At 36.6% G+C, this 22,775-nt stretch overlaps 1 protein-coding gene across 2 annotated transcripts; it reads left to right on the top strand.

Annotated features, from left to right (window-relative positions):
* Positions 1-1,055: 1,055 nt before the first annotated feature.
* On the top strand, positions 1,056-18,356 carry arhgap4a (Rho GTPase activating protein 4a). 2 transcript variants are annotated; one of them, XM_067446164.1, is made up of 23 exons: positions 1,056-1,301; positions 1,556-1,727; positions 3,889-4,051; positions 4,314-4,376; positions 4,493-4,621; positions 6,200-6,328; positions 6,411-6,632; positions 6,703-6,804; positions 6,931-7,119; positions 7,664-7,748; positions 7,835-7,862; positions 9,583-9,679; positions 9,759-9,819; positions 9,914-9,991; positions 10,080-10,208; positions 13,322-13,427; positions 13,532-13,756; positions 14,497-14,561; positions 14,642-14,810; positions 16,549-16,647; positions 16,901-17,032; positions 17,133-17,199; positions 17,288-18,356. In XM_067446164.1, exons 1-23 carry the CDS (start codon positions 1,136-1,138, stop codon positions 17,459-17,461), a joined length of 2,850 nt encoding a protein of 949 aa, XP_067302265.1. In that variant the 5' UTR covers positions 1,056-1,135; the 3' UTR covers positions 17,462-18,356. The 2 variants fall into 2 exon arrangements, with proteins under 2 accessions (XP_067302265.1, XP_067302266.1); XM_067446165.1 differs by having other exon boundaries at positions 16,901-17,036; positions 17,288-17,425.
* Positions 18,357-22,775: the final 4,419 nt, after the last annotated feature.

The raw sequence follows: 22,775 nt of genomic DNA, 5'->3' as shown, positions 1-22,775 counted from the left end.
ATGCTCCCATCCAGATGTTCTCTCTTTCAGGGAAGACCTTGCATTTTCCAACATGACAATGCCAGACACATACTGCAATTACAACATCATGGGTGCGTAGAAGAAGGATCCAGGTACTGAAATGGCCAACCGGCAGTCCAGATCTTTCACCCATAGAAAATATATGGCACATCATAAAGAGAAAGATGCAACAAAGAAGAAGACAGTTGAGCAACTAGAAGCCTGTATTAGACAAGAATGGGACAACATTACTATTCCTAAACTTCAGCAACTTGTCTCCTCGGTCCCTAGTCGTTTGCAGACTGTTATAAAAAGAAGAGGGAATGCCACACATTGGTAAACATGGCCTTGTCCCAACTTTTTTGAGATGTGTTGATGCCACACTCTTAGAAGAAAAGGTTCTATATAGAACCTTAAAATGTTCTATTGCTGCTAAGTAGTTGGAACCCCTAAAAGGTTCACTGCAAAAAATGCTTTTCTTACTTAGTATTTTTGTCTTGTTTCTAGTCCAAACATCTAAAAAGTAACAAGGTTATATGTTCATCTCAAACATTTTTTTACCTGCAATATGCTCTTTAAAACAAGAATTTATTTACTAGACAAGCAAAAGTAGGCTAATTGTCTTATTTTGGGGGGGGAAATAACTCAAAATGAAGAGAGTTTTTGCAGTGTTGTATATAGAACCCTTTTTAAGGGTTTTTAAGTTTAAACATTTGATATGTCATCTATGTTGTATTCTGAATAAAATATTGAAATTTAAAACTTCCACATCATTGCATTCGGTTTTTATTGACAATATGTACACTGTCCCAACTTTTTTGGAATCGGGTTTGTATATGAATACGGCTCTATCGTTCTTGAATTAATCATTTATTGATGCACGCCGGTCTGTTATTGCAGTGACATCGAATTTACATTTCCACGCCCATAAACATGACGTGGAATAAAACGAACTGTGATTGGTTGCGTTTCATGTCAGTCAAACATCCTCTTGGGCGGTCCTTGACCAATGAAAGCTGCCGTCAGTCTGAAGGTCTAGTTGCCTAGATCTACAGTGGTCTCTCTCTCTTTGTAGCAGCATCAGCTGCACGTTTCCAATTGATTTAGCATTAGCGAGTCGTACCCAAGAGTTTTCATGACTGAACAAAAAGCATATATTGCCAATGAAATTATATATTTTTTAAGTAGGCTATATATCATGTTCAAAGCAGAATTTCACCTAGTTGGAGCCACAATGTCATCCCACGTCAAACTTTGGAGGGACAGAGTGGTGACGGCGGACTATGACACACAGATTAAAGGTAATAGATGTTCAAACACTGAACACCCAATAAGCATTCTAAGGAATAGAAAGTGGAACTCAACTCATTGCTTTCCAATTAGATGAAATCTGCTGATCAGTTTCTACTTCAAGTTTTGTAAGCACTTCCACCATCACGAGACAGATAACCAATCCTTATTGCCTCCTATCTTTGTGGACCAACATGTTCTAGTTATTTGACACATGTAAGGAGGAACTATATAAATATAACTGCTCTCTCTTTCTCTTCTCTAGAGGTGCGTTTGCAGCTGGCAGAGCAGTTGAGGATATTTGACGGTGAGGTTGAGCAGAAGAGTCAGGTGTTTCAAGATCTGATTGATTATTTGCGCAGACGAGGCGAGATCGAGGGAGAGTACGCCCGCTCACTGGACAAGCTTTGTGACAGGTTCTCCTCTAGAACCAGGAAGTGAGGATACACAATAAACAAATCCCCATTAATACACAATTGATCAACCTATGAACGGATTCTTTACAAACGTATGCCACCCTTAAAAAACCTCGTAAGAGCAATTATCTTAAAGAAAGATAGCCAAAGTACTTTTTCCAAGCAAAAATTTCCACAACAAAACTAGTCAGTGAGAATGTTTTTCAAAGAAGACATTTATGCTCACCAAGGCTGATCGTTAATACAGTGAAAACAGTAATATTGTTGCATTTTGTTATTATTTAAAGTATTTAATATATAGGCCTAATATAGGCTATTACAATATTTAATATATTAAAAGTTTTAATATATTTTAAAAGCAATCTAGTCCTTCGGGTATCAAACTTAATTTTCATTATAATTCCTCCAGGCTTCAGTGTCACATGATCCTTTAGAAACTATTTGTATGGGGTTACTATTATGCCACAATTCTGCGCGCGCAAGATAATATTTTGAGCGTGTGAACTGAGTTTTGCCGAAAAATGTTCGTCTCGCAAATAAGAAAGTATTTAGAGCGAACGAAAATCAATTTTGCATTTAAAATAAGCTTATTAGGATGTGCGCCGACATTAGGCTATATTTCACATGTGCACCGTCTCGGTTGTTTGCGCTCCGATAGTACCCGATACAATAAGAATTGACAAAATGTAAAAATGTGTACCTTGAATGCAATGTAAGTCGCTTTGGATACAAGCGTCTGCCAAATGCATAAATGTGAATGTAAATACCCAGTTACCCGTTCAACGCATAGACAGTAAAAGAAATGGACGGAGCGTTCCCATTGACGTCAACAGCGGAAGAATGAAGTCAACCTAGAGGCACTCACTTCCTGATGGCTGAGCGAACTGCGCAGGCTCAGACTGAGCTTGACGACGTAGTTGTGACGTGAGCAACCTGTCTGACAGCTGTGAGTCTTCTAGTAGATGTGGAAAGCGAAATCTGAATCACGTTGTTTAAATATTTTCTCCCGTTGCTTTTGGCTCACTATGGGCTTCTCCCCATTCTTCCCCCTTATCAGACTAGTCTCCAGGACATGTCTCCACGTCCCCCCGACTGTCTCATAGACAGTAAAGATTGCCTGCGAGCGTCTCCTCAGGTCTATACGGTAATTTCTCAACTGTGCGACAGAGTCGCGTTGGTTATGACGCAATCGTTAGCCTCTTTTTACAAAAACAGCTTCTGCGGGGCGATAGTGTAAGATACAAGGTAATGGAGCCTTTTATACATTGTCGTGTTTCTTTAGAAATAAACAATGGACAAATGGAGTCTTTAAACGTCTCAGATGTAAAGTTATTCACTGTCAAAGTGACTCAAAAATGAATGGGAGTCAATGGGATGCTAACAGCAGGTGATGGCTTGGTTAGCAATGGCAGCCCCTAGGGGTGGAACGCTTTCCGAGCGCTAGATTACCCCCTTGGTTCAACGGCTCGCTTGCTCAACACAACTCAACATTAGCCTACAATATGACATAATTCCAGCCAATCAGAGATGAGAATGCTAAATTCTGTTAGGCTGGCTTAACCTCTCACAAGACTCCCTGCATTAGGCTACTCTACAGCGGACAAGGAAATATACATGTAAAATTAAATTTAACACTGTTATAAAGTCTTTGGCATTTATTTCCGCCCACTGCCTGTTGATTGGCATTTGTGAAATGTCCTCTATTATTATGAAAAAAATATTTGGGAAAATCATGCTTTGGAAATGCATGATTCGTCAAATAGGTGTTGGTAAATGTAGCATATTATTATGAAAAACAGCTTTTTGAAAAAGCACATTAAATAATGAAAAAATATATTTTTTAAACACGACAATAGTGTGTGTGAAAGAGGTAATTGTGAAATATATTAAACAATTTCATGTAATTTTACAAAATAAATAGATACATTTATTTATTTAATTATCCAATTCATAAATTATTTAATTAATTATTTATTTCAGAATAAAATGGTACATTTAATTGTTGTTTATTGAATTCATTTTTTTTTTACATTTTTTTAAAATTTTGAATAAATTGGTCCTCCATATTTTGATGCTTGTTTGTTAAATAATATTAATGTCATTAAAAAAAAATACTGACCTCAAAATATTAAATTGCTGTATTTTAGGAACTTGATCAGTTTTCTGTTCCTATCACCCTCAGGAAGGAGCCTAGCCATCAGTCAGTGGTTAACTGCTGGCAGGTGTTGTTGACACAAACACGTCAGGAAAGCCGAGATCACGGTCTCTTGAGTGATAGCTACATCAACACTCTGCCTCAGCAGCTTTCACACTGTGTTGAACATGCTCAACGCCTGGCTAAACGGGTACACACCTACCATCTCACTGACACACAAACATTTTTACATCCTTCCACATTTGCAGACATAAACACCCACACATTACAAGACTTGAAGGAGCATGCATGCCCTATACAATCAGTACATGTGGCTTCCTTTGCATTTTGCAGGCACCCACAGAAACAACAACTCTGGCATAGTCACGACCACTCTCCTGATGTTGTAATACAATGCTACTAAAACAATCATTTACCTGTCTCTTTTTTCCCCTATTATTTATATTTTTCAGAGCAGGGACATTTGCACCCAGTTACAGGATGGACTTCTGAAGGTCACCACAGAACTTCATACAGTGAGTTCAACCTCTCATCCCTTTCATCAAGCCACTTTTTTGTTTCAGAATCAATTGTAAACATGCATTTACAGTTAATGGACTGCAAATCTCATTTCTATGTTTGTGAAAATCAGACCTTGAAGACATATTATCAGTACTATACTGAGTTCCTGTCCGCAGAAGGCAAACTAAAGGAAGCAATCAGAATGGAGGAAAAGCAAAAACAAAGTGCTTCTAAAAAGATGGAACGACAAATAGAGAAAGTATGTCTTATTTTTTTAATACTAGAATATAAAATGGATGTGGATGAAATGGTTATAAGTAAATATATATTTAAGGTTCAATACAAGTTAAGCTCAATCAAACAGCAAAGAAAAAAAAAAAAACTTTAAAAAAAAGGACAAAGTATGTTTTCTGTGTAAATTTATGCCCAACAGCTTTGTTGCCATTACAACTTACTGCCTAAAACCCTATTATTGCCTAAAACCCTAAACCAATCATAACTTCTATTAAAAGTTATATTATTTTTTAACAATTAAAGGGTTAGTTCTACCCCAAATAAATATTCTGCCATTAATTACTGCCCCTCATGTTGTTCCAACCCCTTAAGACCCTTCATCTTCAGAACACAAATTAAGATATTTTAGACAGCTATTTAATTAACACTCAAGGCCCAGAAAGGTAGTAAAGACGTTGTTAAACATTGTTAGACTCTTACGCTGTTGCACAAGTCATTCTTCAGTAGAACTAGGAAGCGCTGCACTGTTTACAAGAGCCTGACACAGACTTGAAATTGTTGAATAAAGTTATTTTTGTTTTTGTTTTAGTTCCCTTGTCACTTCTTGTCACACAAAATATCTTAAAATATCTGTGTTCCAAAGATGAACAAAGGTCTTACAGGTTTGGAATGACATGCGGGTGAATAATTTGGCACAAAGAATGGCAGAATTTTCATTTTTGGGTGAACTAACCCTTTGATATTAATATTAATAATGTTAATATTTTTATAAAATTATGAGGTTCACATTTGAAGTTTTAAATATTTTTTTTTTTAATGTCTGTAACGCAAGTTGCAATAGTCTTTTCACCCCCATATGTGATGTACATTACAGTTTATCAGAGTGAATTGTCTTATCGAGCAGTGTGGGACTGTCCATCAGGATTCAATTGGATTGTTGGAATGTTGTGGTTTGCTATTGCTGTAATTCTCAGGCAATCTCATGTGAGTGAGAGGTTGTCCCGCCCTCCTTGTGCCAGTGAACACATCATGAATTTAAAAAATAAATGTTCACAGATAAATCATTAATAATAAATACTGCAATATTCAATACAAAAAAAACGTTTAAAAAAACTTGATAGATTTGGATTTCAGTGTGGCTTTAAGGAAAAATAGCCATGAGTTGAATAGTTTTTTGTGTGTTAATCATCATAATGCAACAAATGCTGTTGGCTTGAACTTAACATGTATTGAATGTAGTTTTTTGTGTGTTAATCATCATAATGCAACAAATGCTGTTGGCTTGAACTTAACATGTACTGAATGTAGTTTTTATTGTGTTAATCATCATAATGCAACAAATGCTGTTGGCTTGAACTTAACATGTTTTGAATGTAGTACAAAGTCAAAAGAACAAAAGAATATAGCTGTGTTTTGCCTACATGAACAAGGGCAGCATCCTCCTCTGTGCAGTGATGTGGGGCAAGGGTTCTCTGTATGTGATTGTGGCTGATTGTAATGCAGAGTGTTTGGTTTATGTGGTTAAGTAGTGCAACTTATTGAATGTGTGTGGATAAATTATTGTTCCAGTAACATTTGAGTTTTCACCTTTATGTGTGCACAGAGACAATGTAAAGTTCAAGAAACTCAGCTTAAGTGCACAAAAGCACGCAATGACTACCTGCTCAACTTGGCTGCAGCAAATGCATGCTTGAACAAATACTACCTTCAGGATCTCTCCACTCTCATAGATGTGAGTTTCTTTATATTAACTCTATATGATCAGATTTTCATACTGTGCAGGCAAAATTCAACCTCATTATATGCCCTTTCAGTGCTGCGATCTGGGTTACCACCAGTCCATATCCAAGGTGTTCCGTTTCTACCTGACCAGTCGCCAATGGGCAGAGCAGAACTTGAGCTCTGGGCTACAGCAGCTGGACACAACTGTGTCAGAGCTGAACCAGAACCAGGACAGAGACACTCTCATGCAGGCCAACATCTCAGCCTTTTGCCTGCCCCTGCGCTTTCAGTACCAACCCTACGAAGGCGACCAGGTACTGCGTGATACAATTTCTAAGTGTAAAAATGTGATATTGGTTATGTACTGTATGTGTCCTCTTTCAGGTGGTTGAAGTATCTGCAAAGTGTGAGATGATGAGCGAGCTGGTGACTCGCTTCCAACAGCTGCAGTCTAGGCTGTCTTCAGTCACCATGGAGGTTGAGGAGGTATACAAACCCCATCACCATCACTCTATGGTCAAATGACAGGATAGATGTAGTGATATCTGGATGAATAAATACTGTACGAGTACTCTTTATAAGTCTGGTTAATCAGTAAAAAAAATATTGCAGTCCAGCAAATTACTTCAGTCAGCTCAGTATTCCATGCTGGATAGCATCGTTGAGGACACCTTTGGATCCAGCCCAGACTTTCCCAGCAGCCCTTCATCACCAGAGGGGAACAGTGACCTATCATCCAGTAAGACCAATCAGCTGAAGCGCAGAGCCAGCCTTCCGGACACAGAGAGTTTGTACTTCACAGTAAGAAAACAAATTATTAGTTATTTAGAACAGCCTTTTCATCAAAGAATCCTGGAAAAAAATGGTTTAATTCCAAACAAAAAATTTTAAGCAGCAGAACTGTTTTCAACACTTGTAATAATAAGATATTAATGAAGAATTATGCGACAGTGAAGAACTGGAGTGATGCTTAAAATTAAGCTTTGCTGTCACATAATTTTAAATATATTAAAATAGAAATCCATTATTAAATAGTTATGTCAAATATTTTAGATATTAAATATAGTAAAATTATATATTTATATAATATAAATCATTTTATGTAATTTTATTTTTCTGTAATAAAATACACATTGAATATTATAAAATATTATTATAGTAAATATTAAATCTAATATATATATATATATATATATATATATATATATATATATATATATATATATATATATATATATATATATATATATATATATATATAATATTATTTTTATTTTATTTATTTTATTTATTATATATTTCTTTTGTCTTTGACTTTTTCTATTACAATGGCCTTCTATTGCAGAAAGTCAGGGACCATCTATGCAACAGCTCTTTAATATCAAAACTGGAGGCTAAACATGACCTGCTGAAGGTTGCCATTCAGAAAGGTAGAATTATGTCTTCTATCTATACAGAAATTGTTCTGAAGCGAAAACCTTTGATTTTCTTCAACTTTGTTCTTTTTTGTTATCAGCTGAAAGTGTTGATGGCGCCCATTCCAGGTAAGGAAACAAAGAGTTTCTTTAACTGAAATCTTACAAGAGGTAATGTTTAAAATAAAAAAAATTATAAATAAAAAAAAAAATATATATATATATATACACAGTGCCTTGCGAAAGTATTCGGCCCCCTTGAACTTTGCGACATTTTGCCACATTTCAGGCTTCAAACATAAAGATATAAAACTGTAATTATTTGTGAAAAATCAACAACAAGTGGGACACAATTATGAAGTGGAACGAAAAACTGAAAAATTGGCCGTGCAAAATTATTCTGCCCCCTTAAGTTAATACTTTGTAGCGTCACCTTTTGCTGCGATTACAGCTGTAAGTGGCTCAGTGAGGTTGGATGGAGAGCGTTTGTGAACAGCAGTTTTCAGTTCTTTCCACAGATTCTCGATTGGATTAAGGTCTGGACTTTGACTTGGTCATTCTAACACCTGAATATGTTTATTTTTGAACCATTCCATTGCAGATTTTGCTTTATGTTTTGGATCATTGTCTTGTTGGAAGACAAATCTCCGTCCCAGTCTCAGGTCTTTTGCAGACTCCATCAGGTTTTCTTCCAGAATGGTCCTGTATTTGGCTCCAAATATCCTGTCCCTGCTGAAGAAAAGCAAGCCCAAACCATGATGCTGCCACCACCATGTTTGACAGTGGGGATGGTGTGTTCAGGGTGATGAGCTGTGTTGCTTTTACGCCAAACATAACTTTTTGCATTGTTGCCAAAAAGTTCAATTTTGGTTTCATCTGACAAGAGCACCTTCTTCTACATGTTTGGTGTGTCTCCCAGGTGTCTTGTGGCAAACTTTAAACAACACTTTTTATGGATATTTTTAAGAAATGGCTTTATACTTGCCACTCTTCCATAAAGGCCAGATTTGTGCAGTATACGACTGATTGTTGACCTATGGACAGAGTCTCCCACCTCAGCTGTAGATCTCTGCAGTTCATCCAGAGTGATCATGGGCCTTTTGGCTGCATCTCTGATCAGTCTTCTCCTTGTATGAGCTGAAAGTTTAGAGGGACGGCCAGTTCTTGGTAGATTTGCAGTGGTCTGATACTCCTTCCATTTCAGTATTATCGCTTGCACAGTGCTCCTTGGGATGTTTAAAGCTTAGGAAATCTTTTTGTATCCAAATCCGGCTTTAAACTTCTCCACAACAGTATCTCGGACCTGCCTGGCGTGTTCCTTGTTCTTCATGATACTCTCTGCGCTTTAAACAGACCTCTGAGACTATCACAGTGCAGGTGCATTTATACGGAGACTTGATTACACACAGGTGGATTTTTTTTATCATCATTAGTCATTTAGGTCAACATTGGATCATTCAGAGATCCTCACTGAACTTCTGGAGAGAGTTTGCTGCACTGAAAGTAAAGGGGCCGAATAATTTTGCATGCACAATTTTTCAGTTTTTGATTTGTTAAAAAAGTTTGAAATATCCAATAAATTTCATTCCACTTCATGATTGTGTCCCACTTGTTGTTGATTCTTCACAATTACAATTACAGTTTTATATCTTTATGTTTGAAGCCTGAAATGTGTCAAAAGGTTGCAAAGTTCAAGGGAGCCGAATACTTTCGCAAGGCACTGTATATATATATATATACAGTGTATTGGCAAAATGCCTTCATTTTATCACTTTAAAGGGGTAGCGGGAGTAAAAGGGCCTGTTTTTAGTTTTAGTGTTGACTAAATTATACATTTTTGTTTAATTAGAACACGCTCCAAAAGATCTGTACGTCATAAAAAGAGTTACCCCGGTGCCCAGATCAACCAGAAGCTCTTCAATGGAGATATAATATCATACATCCAAGTAAATCTCTCAGAAGTGCTCTGGATTTACTCAAAAAAGTTCAAGGCATCTGACTCACTCAGTGTTTCCTCCCTATTAGGCATCAGGACAGCTTATTCCTGCAGTGGTGGAAAGTTGCATTCGGTTCATCAACCTCAATGGTAAATCTAAGACCGTAGATAATTCCTCTTTTTACCATTCTTTCCATCTTAATCACTGGTTATCTAACCCATTCACTCTTTTTTCTTTGGTAAGGTTTACATCATGAGGGATTGTTCAGAGTGCCGGGATCTCAAATGGTGGTAAATCAACTGAAGGATGCGTTTGAGAAAGGTATGTGCAATGGGTGATGATATTCTCCTCCCTTTCACTGAGCATTAGTAATAGGCTGTGATTTAAAAAAAAAAAATTGTATTCATAGGCGATGACCCCCTTGCTGATGGGATATGTGACATGGACTCTGTGGCTGGAGTGCTGAAACTTTATTTTAGAGGACTAGAGAAACCCCTCTTTCCTGAGGACAGTTATGACAAACTGATGGAATGTGGCCGTAAGAAAACTCTACACCACACTATTATGTGCTTGTTTGCTGGATTAACTGTATATAATCTATGTGAGACATTAGGTCTGTAACTGTTCGAAAATTCAATGAAATATTTTGAATGTGCTTTTCTTTATAGTTACAAGGTTTCCTGTTGAAGCTTGATGTTGAGGCGGGGAAATTTAATGGGCTCGTTTTTAGTTAGCCAGTATCCTTCAGTTTATATGATGTCATGAAGAATTCGGCCCGCTCGTTGAATTGCAGTTTTATTAAATTAAAATAAGGTTTTATTCAGTGCCTAATTCAAAATACAGAAAATAGCTTTTTGGTATACACTACCATAAGTACATTTTTAAAGAAATAATATTTTTTATTCAGCAAGGATGCATTAAATAGATTTTTACACTATTCCAATCATCTCAAATTCTTCAAAACATTTTTTTTAAATTGCTATTTATCAAAGAATCCTGATATGTATCATGGTTTCCACAAAAATGTTAAGCGGTTTTAAACACTAATTATTAGAAATGTTTCTTGGGAACCAAATCTGCATATTCTGAAGGATCATGTGACACTGAAGACGTAATGGCTGCAGAAAATTCAGATTTTTTTTTTTTAAAGTATATTTTTAAAAGTTATTGTAATAGCCTATACATTTTATCACTAAGAGATTTAAGACTGTATTTAAAAGAAAATCTTACTGACTCCAAGTCATAACTTTTGAAAAATAGTTGTATAATTTTTGCATAAATTTATGAAACTTTTCTTTCTTTATTTCATATGGAATTTTTATATATATAATTTTATATTTTGAAATGTGTATGTATATGTATAGATATGTATATATACACCGATCAGATATAACATTATGCCAGATGAAGTTAATAACACTGATTATCTCTTCATCACAGCACCTGTTAGTAGGTGGGCATATATTAGGCAGCAAGTGAAAATTTTTAACTCAAAGTTGATGTGTTAGAAGCAGGACAAATGGACAAGCGTAAGGCTTTAAGCGAGTTTGAGGTCAAATTATGATGGCTAGATGACTGTGTCTAAGCATCTCCAAAACAGCAGCTTTTGTGGGGTGTTCCCAGTATGTAGTAGTCAGTATCTATCAAAAGAGGTTCAAGGATGGAGCAGTTATATATATATATATATATATATGTGTATATATGTATATATGTGTATATATGTATATATATATATATGTATATATATATATATGTATATATATATATATATATATATATATATATATATATATATATATATATATATATATATATATATACACACATATATACATATATACATATATACACATATATACATATATACACATATATACAAAAGAAGAAACAGGAGCAAGAGACAAAAAATAGAAAGTAGGCAATTGATTGAAAACTGCATTTAAACTCAAACATTGATCATTGATCAGCTGATCAAAGGTTTAAGACCATAGGCCAAAAATAAACGCACAACAGTATTAAAAGTGTCAAAAAAGGACTCAGTAGTGAGCACAGCCCCACCATTCTTTTGATCACTTCAAAAACTTGTTTCGGCATGCTTGATGCGACTGTTTCCAGGAGGCTGGTGGATGAAGTGCTCCATGTGGTGAAGATGGCTTCATGAAGGGCATGCACGGTATGGAACTAATGTCCATTTTTGTACACTTCCCTTGCCATCCATCCCCAAATGTTCTCAATGGGATTTAGATCAGGAGAACCCGTGGATGGTCCAAAAGATCAATGTTATTCTCCTGGAAGAAGTCCTTCGTCAGGCGGGCGTTGTGAATTGCAGCGTTGTCCTGTTGAAAGACCCAGTCATTAACGCACAGATGGGGGCCCTCGGTCAAGAGGGATGCCCGCTGCAACAGATCCACATAGCCAGTCGCCGTTTGACGCCCCTGCACAACCTGAAGCTCCATTTTCCCACTGAAGGAAAAAGCACCCCAGATCATGATGGAGCCTCCTCCACTGTGGCGCGTAGAAAACATCTCAGGTGGGATCTCCTTGTCGTGCCAGTAACGTTGGAAGCAATCAGGACCGTCCAGGTTAAATTTTTTCTCGTCAGAGATTAAAACTTTCTTCCACTTTTCAATGTCGGATGTTTGGTGCTCCCTTGCAAATTCCAAACAGGCAAGTTTGTGTCGTGGGAGGAGACGTGGCTTTTGAAGATGTTTTTTGTTCTTGAAGCCCTTCTCTAGCAGATGACGTCTTATGGTTATTGGGCTGCAGTCAGCATCAGTAAGGGCCTTAATTTGGGTTGAGGATCGACCTGTGTCTTCACGGACGACCCGTCGGATCATGCGGATCAGTGCAGGTGAAATCTTTTTGGGTCTACCACTTAAATTTTTAAAAATTTTAAAAAACTCTCAGGATTAAAAAAAAAAAAAAGTTAAATGACTATCTTACTGCGTCCAACCTCAGCAGCAATGGCGCCGAGGTTGCTTGTGCAGCTCAACAATCCTGCCACATTCAAAGAGAGAAAGCCTTTTTGCCTTTGCCATCAGGAGATCTTGACAGTATGACTGCTTGAAGGATAATGACATGAAAGGCATATTTTTGTGCAGATTTGACCTTTTTATGGCTATGGTCTTAAACTTTTGATCAGCTGATGAACGGCCTGTTTGAGTTTAAATGCAGTTTTCAATAAATTGCCTACTCTCTATTTTTTGTCTCTTGCTCCTGTTTCTTCTTTTGGCATTTTGAAGCAGCACTTACAACCCGGTTATGATCCACTAGTGCGAAATGTGTAAAACTTGCAATGCATCCCCTGGTTTTAAGATTTTGTGTGTATATATATATATATATATATATATATAGAGAGAGAGAGAGAGAGACAGATAGACAGATAGACAGATAGACAGATAGACAGATAGACAGATAGACAGATAGATAGATAGATAGATAGATAGATAGATAGATAGATAGATAGATAGATAGATAGATAGATAGATAGATAGATAGATAGATAGATAGATAGATAGGTATCCTGGTTAATGGCAGTCAATTATTTAGTGAGCATTGCATTTTATTAGTCAATACATTTGCACAAGTTGTCAACTTCAGTAGAAGCATTGAATGCATTTCATGGTGTCTTTAACTTTTCCACTCTTCTAGAAATAGATGATGAAACAAAAAAAATAACTCAGCTGAAGTGTGTCATCTCCTCATATCCTGCCTCACTCATCATTGTCATGAGATATATTTTTGCATTTCTTCACCAGTGAGTATCGCAAGGTGTCTGTAGGTTTTGTCACTTTTTGTAAAATTCAACACATTTTTTAATGAAATCACCACATCTAAATGTTTGTATGTGCATGTGTGAAGTGTTTCCCAGTACAGTGACGAGAACATGATGCAGCCCTATAACCTGGCAGTCTGCTTTGGGCCTAGTCTAGTGAGGGGGCCAGATAATGGTGATGCATCAGAGCTTCAGCGCATCAATGCCCTGGTCAAGAGTATCATCATCCAACACGAGAGCATCTTCCCTAGCCAGAATGAGTTGCCCGGGCCAGTGTATGAAAATTGCATGACATTGGAAGAAGAAGACTGGTGAGAATTAAGCTCCATCTGTTTCACTCACTCACTCACTCACTCTCTCACTCACTCACTCACTCACTCACTCACTCACACACACACACACACACACACACACACACACACACACACACACACACACACACACACACACACACAAATATTGTCTATGTGGTTTACAGGGACTCTCCATAGGCATAATGGTTTTTATACTGTACAAACTGTATTTTCTATCATTGCCCCTGCCCCCAAACCTACCCATCACAGGAAACATTCTACACACACACACACACACACACACACGTGATAACAACATAAGGCAAAAATCTTTTATGCATGCTTGGTATTTGTATTTCCAACTTTATTCACATACATACAATATTCTTAAATAAAGTAAAGTGATATGTGCCATACAAATCTCAGTTACTTGACTTTTACTATCATTGGCAAATGTAATTGCCAAATTGTGTCCAAGCCATGTTTGCAATTACGAGATTTCAGCTAGTAAAAAGTGTTCACGTCCTTGTAGATTTCATAATTACAAAATTATAATATGCAATATGTAGCAAATCTTCATCATCATAAAATGTAAAACTATATTATCACCTAGCTCTAATCTGCTGAATGTGACTACGGTGAAGGTATTGATATATCATAAACATTAACATCAAGGTTTTCTATAAAATTGCATTAAAAACAATGTGTATTGTGAAAAGCAATATACAGACAAATTGGTGTATTTATTGTGCCTACAGTGAGACTGTAGCAGAGGAAGGAGATGGGGAACCAGATCAATCTCAAACAAAAGAAGGAAAAGATGGTAAGGTTCACATAATTTACTTATCAACATCTGGGCTTGTAGAACCTAACTAATTCCTCTCGCTCTGTTTTTATGTGCAGAGCTGCAAGGAGTGGCCCTGTTTGACTACACTGGCCGTTCTTCAGCTGAGCTGTCTTTTAAACAAGGGGACCGCCTCATCCTGCACAGCAAAGCCTCCTCTGATTGGTGGAGAGGGGAGATGAATGAGACAAAGGGTCTCATCCCAAATAAATATATTAGTGTGTCAAGGTAGATTTTTATCTCTAAATGCATAGAGCATACAGGACACTGTTAACAGTTTAACAACTGAAGAAACGACTTACTGATTTCACTTCTGTATTAACTTGATTTCCCACAGTCAGTGGATGATTTATACTCGTATACACTTACCTAAAGGATTATAATGAAACACCATACTAATACTGTGTTTGACCCATTTTCACCTTCAGAACTGCCTTAATACTAACGTGGCTTTGATTTAACAAGGTGCTGAAAGCACTTTTGAAATGTTGGCCCATATTCATAGGATAGCATCTTGCAGTTGATGGAGATTTGTGGGATGCACATCCAGGGCACGAAGCTCCCGTTCCACCACATCCCAAAGATGCTCTATTGGTTGAGATCTGGTGACTGTGGGGGCCATTTTAGTACAGTGAACTCATTGTCATGTTCAAGAAACCAATTTGAAATGATTCAAGCTTGGTGACATGGTGCATTATCCTGCTGGAAGTAGCCATCAGAGGATGGGTACATGGTGGTCATAAAGGGATGGACATGGTCAGAAACTGCTCAGGTAGGCCGTGGCATTTAAACGATGCCCAATTGGCACTAAGGGGCCTAAATTGTGCCAAGAAAACATCCCCCACAGCATTACACCACCAGCAGCAGCCTACACAGTGGTAAAAAGGCATGATGGATCCATGTTCTCATTCTGTTTACGTCAAATTCTGACTCTACCATCTGAATGTCTCAACACAAACCGAGATTCATCAGACCTGGCAACATTTTTACAGTCGTCAACTGTCCAATTTTGGTGAGATTGTGCAAATTGTAGCCTCTTTTTCCTATTTGTAGTGGAGATGAGTGGTACCCGGTGGGGTCTTCTGCTGTTGTAGCCCATCTGCCTCAAGGTTGTGCGTGTTGTGGCTTCACAAATGCTTTGCTGCATACCTCGGTTGTAACGGGTGGTTATTTCAGGCAAAGTTGCTCTTCTATTAGCTTGAACCAGTCGGCCCATTCTCCTCTGTCCTCTAGCATCAACAAGGCATTTTTGGCCACAGGACTGCCGCATACTGTATGTTTTTCCCTTTTTACACCATTCTTTGTAAACCCTAGAAATGGTTGTGCGTGAAAATCAGTAACTGAGCGAAATACTCAGACCAGCCGGTCTGGCACCAACAACCATGCCACGCTCAACCTTGCTTAAATCACCTTTCTTTCCTATTCTGGCATTCAGTTTAGAGTTCAGGAGATTGTCTTGACCAGGACCACACCCCTAAATGCATTGAAGCAACTGCCATGTGATTGGTTGATTAGATAATTGCATTAATGATAAATTGAACACGTGCTCCTAATAATCCTTTTGGCGAGTGTATAGGTCACTGTCAGTTGAAGATACATGACGTTAAGTCATTAGAAGAATTGGTAACACTCTAGTTTAGGGTCCACTTCTCACTTGTTATTTGTTGCATATTACTAAGGTATTAGCTGGTTATTAGTACTTAAAAAGTCACACTCAGTGTGAACTACTTACTGATTCCACTTATTTATTTGATTGCCCATAATCTATGCATTTACATACCTGTGGCTGTGGGTCACCACCTGTTGGAGTTGTAAAGCTTTGTTGGGAGAATTAGAGGCATTTAAAAGAATTAGCTTTATGTTGTGACTCAGTAATCACTATTGAGTCAAAAGCACAGTCAGTTACTACAAACCACAGTGCAAAGAGTCATAACACTCCTCAATTCTCTCCCTCTGTATTTTTCAGTGTGGATGGAAGCCAAGATCAGAAAGGGAAAGAAACTCTGAAATCCATCTGTGGTAGACAGCAGACAGAGGAAGAGCTAAAAGCAGAGCAAAGTATACGGTAAAACACTCACAGATGACTGCTGTATATAAAGACATAGCCATGTGGAGGAGAGTTTTGTTAAATTCTGTTTAGTATGTGACTTGTACATATTTTATATAGTAAAAATATAATGTACATTTGTGAGCCTTGTGCGAACCTCATTATTATTGCATAATGATGATTAAAGAATGAAACATCATTCTTACTTCATAAAGATGACCAATGATTCTAGATAAACTAGACAATAATTCTATCAGTATTCGTTTTCTAGGCCCAAGGTCACAAGTGACAAAGCCAGGGTCGGACCCAGCCATGTCACTTCAGGAAAGACTTTGTTACAAATACCCACAGGACAATATACACAACCAGGAAATTCTCCAGGGGCCCTGCGGAAAACATTAGCGTGTGTAATTAGACTGTTTATTTGGCATTATGGAGATTTTAATGTCACAGATTATTATCTATGGAATAAAGACTAAATCAGTTAATTTTTAACTTGACAGCCCTCAAATGAGACGATTCACTGCGGAAGGAGGAAAAGGAGAGGAATTCTCAGTAGAAGTGGATAAGGTCAGGATGTTTAAATCACAGTTATAAGTCCAATGATATCTCCTCCCTCCCCCTGCTAAAGTGTGTTTTTTTCCATCATATTTTGCAGGAAGTGCATCAAAGGATGCACTCAGTGTTTAAGGAGCTTCTTGTCCAACAATCTTCCCCAGATCGAAACACATCTACATCCATTGAGACCACATCCTCTGTGCAAACACCTCAGAACAGAGGGCTGGGGTGGAAAGGAAAAGGTTTATTTAGATCAGCTGACCATGTTGGCTGAGAAAAAATAAATGAGAGGGGGAAAACTAGTAGGGCCTAACGAAAATAAAGAGCACAAGAAAATTTAGGTGAAATGTGTGCGAGCTCACTCTGTATTTTTTATGCTGTTTAAAAAGATGGGGTTAAGAGGCACTTTCAATCCATCATGTGAAATAGTTGTATGTACAATACGTATTCTATGTAAAATGCCATTTTCTTTTTTCTGCAGTCTCAATTGCACACTTTGTTGTAACAAACAACTGTTCTTCAGTGTACTTTACTCTGTGGAATAAGAACATGTCAGGCCTACAGTAAGGCTAGACTTACAAAGGCTCATCTACTGTAATTTCTTATATTATCTATGTAAGTGACTGAAAACTTTGTAAGAATTTTAAAATACTAGCCACACCGCACCAGACCTACACAAGGTAAACTAATTTTAATATCAAGAGAAATTCGATAAGTGTGGCAACTGATTAAAAATTAACACACTGAAGTTAAACAACAGCATGTTTATGAAAGACAATAATATGCGATATAAACACCTCAAAGACAAAGGGAGAAAATGTTAAGAAAGGGTTTAGGTGCTTTAAGAGATAATTTGTATGCAGAAATAGCCTTACTCCCTGAAAGGTGTAACCAAAAGATCAGCCCTGACTGAGATAAACAGTGAAATTAAAGATGGCCAAAATGTTTTATTTCTAACTTTGAAAGCGAATCGTTTATTTGGGTACATATCACGTGACATACACAGGCGAATGACATGCAAATTCCACCTAAATTTGTCCCCAACTACAGCTCTAAATTATAAATCATTATTAGGCTATGTTTATCAAATTGTATTTTTGTAAAGACTCTCAAAAGGTCTTTAAAAAAATCTGTTGTTCTTTTTATTTAATAAAAAATAAATACATAAATCACTAAGTCTGAGGTAAGCTACTTTCTTCATGTCAATCTTTCTTCATGTCAACCAGTCCATATATGGTAAACCGGAAGCTGGGAGCACGACAGACCATTTTCAAGCGAGTTGTGAAATCTTCGCGACATCTCAACGCTGACACGTAGATTAAGAAAACAGAAAAAGAAAGAAGAAAAACTGTACTAAAGTGACAAAACGTATTAAAGCTAAAGTCTAGTGGAAGTTCTAAACATTGTTCACAGACTATTACGTGGTAGGACCTCGCTCTCTTTCCACCCTTTCCCTGTATACATTTTTTTTCTTATATAAATGCATAGTTTTAATCATTCAACCAAACTCATTCAGTCATACTTTTAAAATTGCACTAAACCTCCACATGTTATAAGCCTATATCACATTTGATCTATCTGAATACTCTCTTGGGCATTCTATAATAGGCTATAGCTTACACATAACAGTTGGTTTTGATAAACAGTTTTTTCTTTCTTTGAAAAAAAAAAGCAGCATACTATCAGCGATTATTATTTTGTGAGGTGAATCTCACAAAAATCTCTAAAAATGTAAAATTACATTTCATGTTTTTTCTTTTCATATATTGATTTTCCGTGGTGTCCACGACCTGCTCTTGTAGTTCATATGTCTCCATTAATAGCCATATTTTTTTTTTTTTTTTTGGTCGCTGTGATGTAATGGTCTGTTTGTATGGTTTGTATTTCATTTCCTTTGACATTTTTACTTGAGTGCAGTAGCTAATCACTGAATTGTAATATTGCCTGTTGTTCAGTGGGTTTTGAACTGATTTAAATACTTCAAATATATATATATTTTGTAAAGTGCAAATAAGTAAACAATCGTTTAACTTTAAAAGGTAAAAGCAAATTGTAGTTTTAACTAATACACACTTGAGGGCAGTAGGATTCCTCTGATATCAAGTGACAAGTGAGACATAAAAATGTTCTTCAAGATTTAGTAACATTATAATAATAACATGATCTTTTCCCAAAATTGTAAGAGCACAAACTTGACACATTTCCACCCCATAAAAATGTCAGTATAGGCTAATTGGTTACACAAGGAACAACATATTGGAGCAGTTATTTCCACATTACTATCCAGTAGTTTCCAAACTGTGTATGTCTTATTTGACAGCTTTACATTTTTATAAACTTTATAGACCATTCATAACTTTTATATAATACTACAACGCTTAAAGATATTTGCAATTAACTATAAGTGCAAATATTAAACAGAATGCAATGTCTGGCCTTCAGAATTGTGTTTCTTGTTTTTTTTTTCAGTATCCAGCAGCGCCATGGCCAGCTGCCAGGACGTCCTAAGGCCAACTGAAACTCAAGGTGTAAGTAATTTCATCCTTATTAGAGTGTAATGCTCAAAGCTTATGCAATACTGTAAAATAAACACGCAGTTCTTGCCTAAATCCAGGAAAACATTCTATCAAAAGGGATTCTATTTCATCTCTGAAATATAATAAATATTTCAGAGATGAAATGGGGTACAAAATAATCTTATTTTGAGCAGCTTTTTATCATAGGCTGATTTGGTATTCTATTTTTATGCATGATTGGCTATCATTTGGCTATCATACCTAACTGAAAGATACATCTTGCAAACACTAGTAAAACACATTGATCAGCGTCAGTTAAATTCCTTCATATGCAGAACTGAACTCTTACAATCACTAGAAAATCACTAGTGAAATCAAATGCATCAACCTTAAAGAAATTCATTTATATGCATAACTGGAAAAAAATCTCAAAAACACTAGTGAAATAGCATTGATCAACCTTAGTGAAATTCATTCATACACATTATTGAAATGAGAAAAGATTTCAGTAGGTGATGAGAGCTAATTTCACTTGAAAAGGAAGCTGTGTACACACTTTTGTTTAATTTGGCGCGTGTCTCACAAACTATTTAAGGCAATGGCGGTTAGTCGAGTTGCGAAGTGGGATGAAACGTGCGGTCACAGCTCGCGGTGCAGCGCTGACTACAACGGTAAAATTAAATAGTCTAAAAATAAAGTTATGAAACTTCACTTTGCCCTCATTCGACTAAATGCCATTCCCTAAAATAGTTTGTGAGACATGTGCCAAATTAAACATTAAAAGTTTTTTCAGTTATGGGTGTTATGGGGGACTAAGGTTGATCAATGTGTTTGTTTCACTAGTGTTTGTAAGAGGCTTTTCAATAATTATGGCCTATACAGGCCCTCATATTCAGCCCCTAAATACTAGTTCTAATTTGGACCAACTCTTTGTTATCATGCTGTATACTTAATAATAATAATACATTTTATTTGTATTGCACTTTACATTTCTAACACATCTCAAAGTGCTACAGTTAAGGAAATTTAAAAATGGGAAAATACAAATAGATTAAATGGCTAAAAGACATAAGCTCTCCCAAAAATAAAAGTTTTTAGTCCTTTTTTAAAAGTCTCAAGAGCTTGAGGTGCCCTCAGATGGTCGGGTAGGGCATTCCAAATCCGACGAGGAGCAGAACAGAAAGCCCGATCACCCATAGAGCTGAGCTTAGTCTTGGGAAGATGACGGAGGTTTGAATTTGTTGAATGAAGTGATCGAGTAGTTCTTTCAGATAAGAGCTTCCATGCAGCACATCAGTGCTTAGTATTCAGTCAGCTTTTATATTACACAAAGTTCACACCGTTATTTCTTGTTCATCGTACTGTCGTTTTCTCAGCTAGTTATAGGGATATATTTTAAACAATTACACAGAATGGAATAAGAATAATATACTTCCATGGTGTCTTAATATGTGTCATCATAAATCAATAAACGATAGGCTCTAAAATCCAAACTTAAAGACTCTGCTGCTGGAATGATAATTATTTATTGAGATCCCAAATATGCGTTTGCTCTAAAATGGACCACATTTGCCAAAAGAAAAATGTTCATTATAGTATTTTGGAATCCATCATTCATCATTCAGAGTGGAATTCCAGGCCAGGTTTGGCATTTCCGGACTATTTTGAAAGTTTAAATTCTTTGTTGTCACTTCATGCTGTTTATTGAGTAATATATCTTTCTATAAAAAGAAATCTGATTTATTTCCTTTATAAAATCTTCTGATCCCAATTTCCTCTTCATGGATGGGTCAGCCTCTCAACAGATCTATTCCCCCTTTATATCTCTAAAACTGACAGAAAAGACAAAGAATTAGTTAATGACTTCGGCCACATACACACCACTCCGTCTAACACTGGCAGGATTTCTGTTGTTATCCTGAACCATGGCCATTAATAAGCACCGTGTTTCTGTCCAACAAAGCCTACGGGATGAGAAGAAATTATGGTTTCATTTATAGGAATGTTTCAGGGATCCAAATCTATCCCACATGACCCTGACTTTCAGGTTTGCACTTTCAGACGGATGTATATTTTCTGCCACATAAACAGTGTTTAATAAAGCCCACTTGCCCATCAGTTCACATTAGTTTAATACTGGTCTTCATTGTATTTCCTGTTCTCAGAGCAAACAGACTTTAAAGGAATTCGAGGGATAATCTAGGATCCAAAGAGATGTGTATATGATTATGTCAGAGTGATGGATACCCATTTAAGGACATAGTTTTGGTTTTGCTAGTCAGCACAGAATGTTCCAATTACTATCCCTCTATGAAGTAAACATTATATGTTAGTATGAATTGTCTGTTACCTTTATAAACAGTAGTGTTTTTGTGTACAACTTTTACCAGCACCTTTATAACAACTGGCGATGTATATAATTTAAATAGGTAAATATTAAAGCTGCAGTCCATAAGTTTAACCTATTTGTCGCCATCTCTGTTTGAATTCTAAAATTGCAGTTATTTGTGGAGTTGTGGAGTTGGAAATAGCTTACTAGCCCGGACTCCCTTATGTATACAGACGTGATGTAATGACGCAAAGACTATCGTATTTCCAGCGGAAAGCTACCAGTACCACTCAAATTATAACACATTATTACAAACTTATCATTGTTAGTCAGGCTAAGGTAAAGACACAGCTGGTTATACACTTGCTAAAAAAAGTGATTTTGCATATTTTTTTACCAAAACAGTTACGGACTGCAGCTTTTAATATGGATTTAGGGTGCTGATAGCATTACCTGTATATTATCTAAAATTTTAAATAGTCCTCTGCAACATACAAAACAACTGTCGTAGCAACAAGAGGAACAATGCAACAATATTACATTAATGCAAGCATTGCCATGGCTTTTGGGTTGGCTAATCACATAGATGGATGCTGGATTTAAATGAGAACAGTGAAATGATATTTAATACGTTGCAGTGATTTTTAAGGATCCTCATTTGGAATGTGCAAATTACTTTCATTCACAGATGAATATGGAACAAATCAATAAATAGTTTAATAGTTTAAAATAGTTTAGGTCAT

This window comes from Pseudorasbora parva, chromosome 6, assembly GCF_024679245.1.
Source record: "Pseudorasbora parva isolate DD20220531a chromosome 6, ASM2467924v1, whole genome shotgun sequence".
NCBI lineage: Eukaryota > Metazoa > Chordata > Actinopteri > Cypriniformes > Gobionidae > Pseudorasbora > Pseudorasbora parva.
Note: the sequence above shows the minus strand (reverse complement) of the source record. Positions and strands in the feature narration are given on the sequence as shown.